Genomic DNA, 3,270 nt, shown 5'->3' with positions numbered 1-3,270 from the left:
AAATCTTATTGATTGTTATTTGATTTTACAGTTAATTTAATTAAACTTTACATTTTAACGATCCAATACTGGAAGTTATTATCAGATCTTTCACAAATTCTGATGAAAGTTCTCTTCGTGTATCGTCTGAATCGACCCAAAAGACACACGGTCCTCCACGGTGCCTCACAGTCCTGATCTGTGTTAGAACTGATATCAAAAGCACTCGAGTGCTTTAAAAACGCAAACAGATTGGAGTTGACCGAGATAAATTACAAAGGTATAAAAATGGCTCATATTCTATCAGAAATATTAACAATTTTCTTAAACAAAAGAGTTCTGGAGAAAACAACCTGTAAAATGTCAGCAGTCAGTCCAGTGAGTCTGAATGGCTGATGATGAGGTGGTGGTGGTGGTGATGCGCGTCGAGTGGTTCGTGTTGGGCTTCGCTCTCCAAATCACATCTTAGCGCACTAAATAGTTCACTAGCACCCACAATAAGCCACTCCCACCATCGAGAGGTTCATCTAGTGAACTCGAGGAGCCGACCTCACGGTGCTCTGTGAGGCTGCAAGTGAACCATTCAGTGCACTAAGATGTGTTCTGAGCCGAGCGGTTGTGTCCTCATGTACGTCTGGCCTTCGGCCTCTTCGCCTGACGTTTGGCTTCATCCAGAGCAGCGCTGTCCCCGCTGGCCTGGGCCATGCTCCTCACTCCCTGGATACGGTTCACCAGCTGCAACAGGAGGGGGATCACCTGCAGAACAGGGCCGCAAAAGATCATAAACAAACGCTTTTTGGATTAACAGTCTCATACTTGAAATATTAAGAAACTCTCTGAAAGGAATTCTGTGATTTAAGTGAAAAAGTACCGATTATAAAACAGAAAAATCTTTCTTTTTGGTTGTTAATGCAGCGGTGTTTCCTACATTGTAGGCCTTTGTATGATGCAGCCGAACTCCAGTGAGGTTTATTCAAACTAAATACATCAGAAATGTAATGGAGCAAGAAAGGGTCTTTGAACGTATTGCCTGCAGCAGGTGGAGGTGAAGATGTACCTTCTCGTGGTTATACGCTGCTAACAGCAGCAGCAGAGTGAGGGGCAGAGCGATGTAGGAGCCCTGGGCAATATCCTGGTCAGGCACTTTACGCTGTGGGAAAGCACACGCATCAACACACAACCTGAGACGAGACAACGACAACAGAAACATATCTGCACAGTTTACCTCACTGTAGGTTCTTAGCGTTAAAAACTAAATCATATTCTCAAACAGAAAACACCATCATTGAAGTATTCTGTGGGTTAAACCGTGGGCTAGAAAGAAGCCTCTTACAGTGGGGTTGAAGGTGAGCGTGACGTGCTTGTGGTAGCCATTGGAGGTGAAGGTGACCTGAGGCAGAGTGAAGTCATACTGGGAGCGGGACAGCGTGGAGTACAGCATCAGCACATAGCTCTAGAGGAGGAAGAGAAAGGAGACTTCAGATGCATGCTCTGTACATTAAGGAGACTTCAGATGCATGCTCTGTACATTAAGGAGACTTCAGATGTATGCTCTGTACATTAAGGAGACTTCAGATGCATGCTCTGTACATTAAGGAGACTTCAGATGCATGCTCTGTACATTAAGGAGACTTCAGATGCATGCTCTGTACATTAAGGAGACTTCTAACCACCGAATAATGTAGACTAGACAATCTGACTTTTGGTTTTAGGACTGTGAGGAAAAGGTTTCAGTAGTTTGGCTTCACAAGGTTGTTTTTCAATGAGCAGAAATTGAAGCAGATACCTCTCCGTCTCTGTCCAGAGGAGGGAAGTTGAAGAACAGGGACTGTCCCAGAGAGACGCTGTTGATTGGGTTGTCCATATTGTCACTTTTGTAAAGCTTCACCTGAACAAAGAAAGGAGAGTAAAAAGTAGTAAAACTTCTACATCGTTAATTCTGTACGTCAGTTCCATAAAAAGGGCCGAAGTAGATCGTAGGGATAATAAAACCTACCGATAGTGTTGCGAGATGTTCGGGGGACGTGTGGACGTTTCCACTGAGGTCAAACTGATTGATTTGCCTGAAGGCGATGATATTGACCCCTTCAATGTCACTGCTGTCGACCTGAAGGGGAACACAGAGCTTAGTGTACAGATACAACCTGGGGCTCACTCCAACTGTGACCCGTGGATAAGGCTTTGTACAAGTCACTCGGTGTGATAACAACAGAGAATTAAGTGGAATTAAAGGCATTTGCAGCCGTGCCCGAGAGATTAGGAAGCCTGCACTTTTCAGACGAGCTAAAATGATGAACCCAGAGGTTTAACAGTGCAACGGGATTACCGCTGCTTTTGTTCTGCGTACAGAAAGGACCCATGTGATGAGGCTGCTGATAAGTTATAATCACAGGGTTCCCACCGTTATTTGAACAACTCAACTATAAAAGCTTTCCATACCCTCCGATCTAGCTTTCAGCTCCACGTGAGAAAGCAAAAACACTGTGACATTGAAATCGTTGTGTTACTGTTTGGAACGGAGGATTAAGAGACATGTTTAAGTAGCGGGTTAGGGTTAGTCCATTTAGTAGCTGTTCTGGAGCTTTTGATCATATCTCATGAAATTCATCAGAAAATGGAGATGCCCCGATGAACTTTGAAGCTCAACGTTTCAGAGGCTGACAGGTGAGTTTAATGTCTCTATTTTTCTGTTCCAGAGAGGATGTACAAAAGCAGGATGAATAGGGACACGGAACTCATTGTAATTGCTGTACAAAAGATTTCAAAGCAACTCATCACACAGTCTAAAGGAGAAACTAACTGATTAGTGCCAGGATCTCACGGTCGCTATAGATAATTGCACACCCTTCAAAGGCAATATAAAGGTGACACACTGACAGCACACAGCAAAGCAGAGAAGTGATTCAACTATCATCAGTTTTTTTATTTAATTGTATTTTGTGAAAACAGAACAGGTACTAAAAGCGGCTTTTCATTGTGTCATTTCATATTCACTTCAAACCACATAATCATTGAAAGTAGTAAATATATTCCGGATGAAAGTGTCAGCTAAATGAGTGCAGATGTGAAAGTGGCTGCTGAATACTGGGATTAATATGTACGGGAGTCAGTTTTGGTCACATTGTACCTTGAAGGTGACACCAGCCAGAGCGAAAGCCTTGAAATCTCCCTGGGTTCCCTCCACAGGACTGAGGACGAAACCTTCTTTACTGGCACTGATGTTGTACTGCCGGTCGCTGTGGAGCGGACCCACACTGAGGGACAGAGAGGAGCAGACAGGAGGCTTATTGT

The 3,270-nt window shown here is 43.9% G+C and overlaps 1 protein-coding gene across 3 annotated transcripts; it reads right to left on the bottom strand.

Moving 5' to 3' along the window:
* Positions 1-6: 6 nt before the first annotated feature.
* On the bottom strand, positions 7-2,367 carry LOC116380047 (nodal modulator 1). Of its 3 annotated transcripts, none has more exons than XM_031842004.1 (6): positions 1,976-2,367; positions 1,766-1,867; positions 1,313-1,432; positions 1,037-1,129; positions 589-735; positions 7-449 (listed from the first exon to the last, which is right to left on the bottom strand). In XM_031842004.1, the coding sequence occupies exons 1-5, from the start codon at positions 2,213-2,215 to the stop codon at positions 604-606; spliced, it is 687 nt and encodes a 228-aa protein (XP_031697864.1). In that variant the 5' UTR covers positions 2,216-2,367; the 3' UTR covers positions 7-449; positions 589-603. The 3 variants fall into 3 exon arrangements, with proteins under 3 accessions (XP_031697864.1, XP_031697865.1, XP_031697863.1); XM_031842005.1 differs by having other exon boundaries at positions 7-450; positions 595-735; XM_031842003.1 differs by having other exon boundaries at positions 419-735; positions 1,976-2,366.
* Between the last annotated feature and the right edge of the window lie 903 nt (positions 2,368-3,270).

Source organism: Anarrhichthys ocellatus, unplaced genomic scaffold (assembly GCF_004355925.1).
Source record: "Anarrhichthys ocellatus isolate YVR2014 unplaced genomic scaffold, GSC_Weel_1.0 scaffold5950, whole genome shotgun sequence".
Taxonomy (NCBI): Eukaryota; Metazoa; Chordata; class Actinopteri; order Perciformes; family Anarhichadidae; genus Anarrhichthys; species Anarrhichthys ocellatus.
This window is presented reverse-complemented; position numbering and strand designations above follow the sequence as displayed.

Excerpts from the sequence above, each read along its gene's own strand:
- LOC116380047 (XM_031842004.1), bottom strand. The coding sequence starts at position 2,215 with ATGCCTTTAATTCCACTTAATTCTCTGTTGTTATCACACCGAGTGACT. Across the intron at positions 1,868-1,975 it reads AACATCTCGCAACACTATCG|GTGAAGCTTTACAAAAGTGA; the intron begins GTAGGTTTTATT and ends TTCTTTGTTCAG. Across the intron at positions 736-1,036 it reads CAGCGTATAACCACGAGAAG|GTGATCCCCCTCCTGTTGCA; the intron begins GTACATCTTCAC and ends CCTGTTCTGCAG.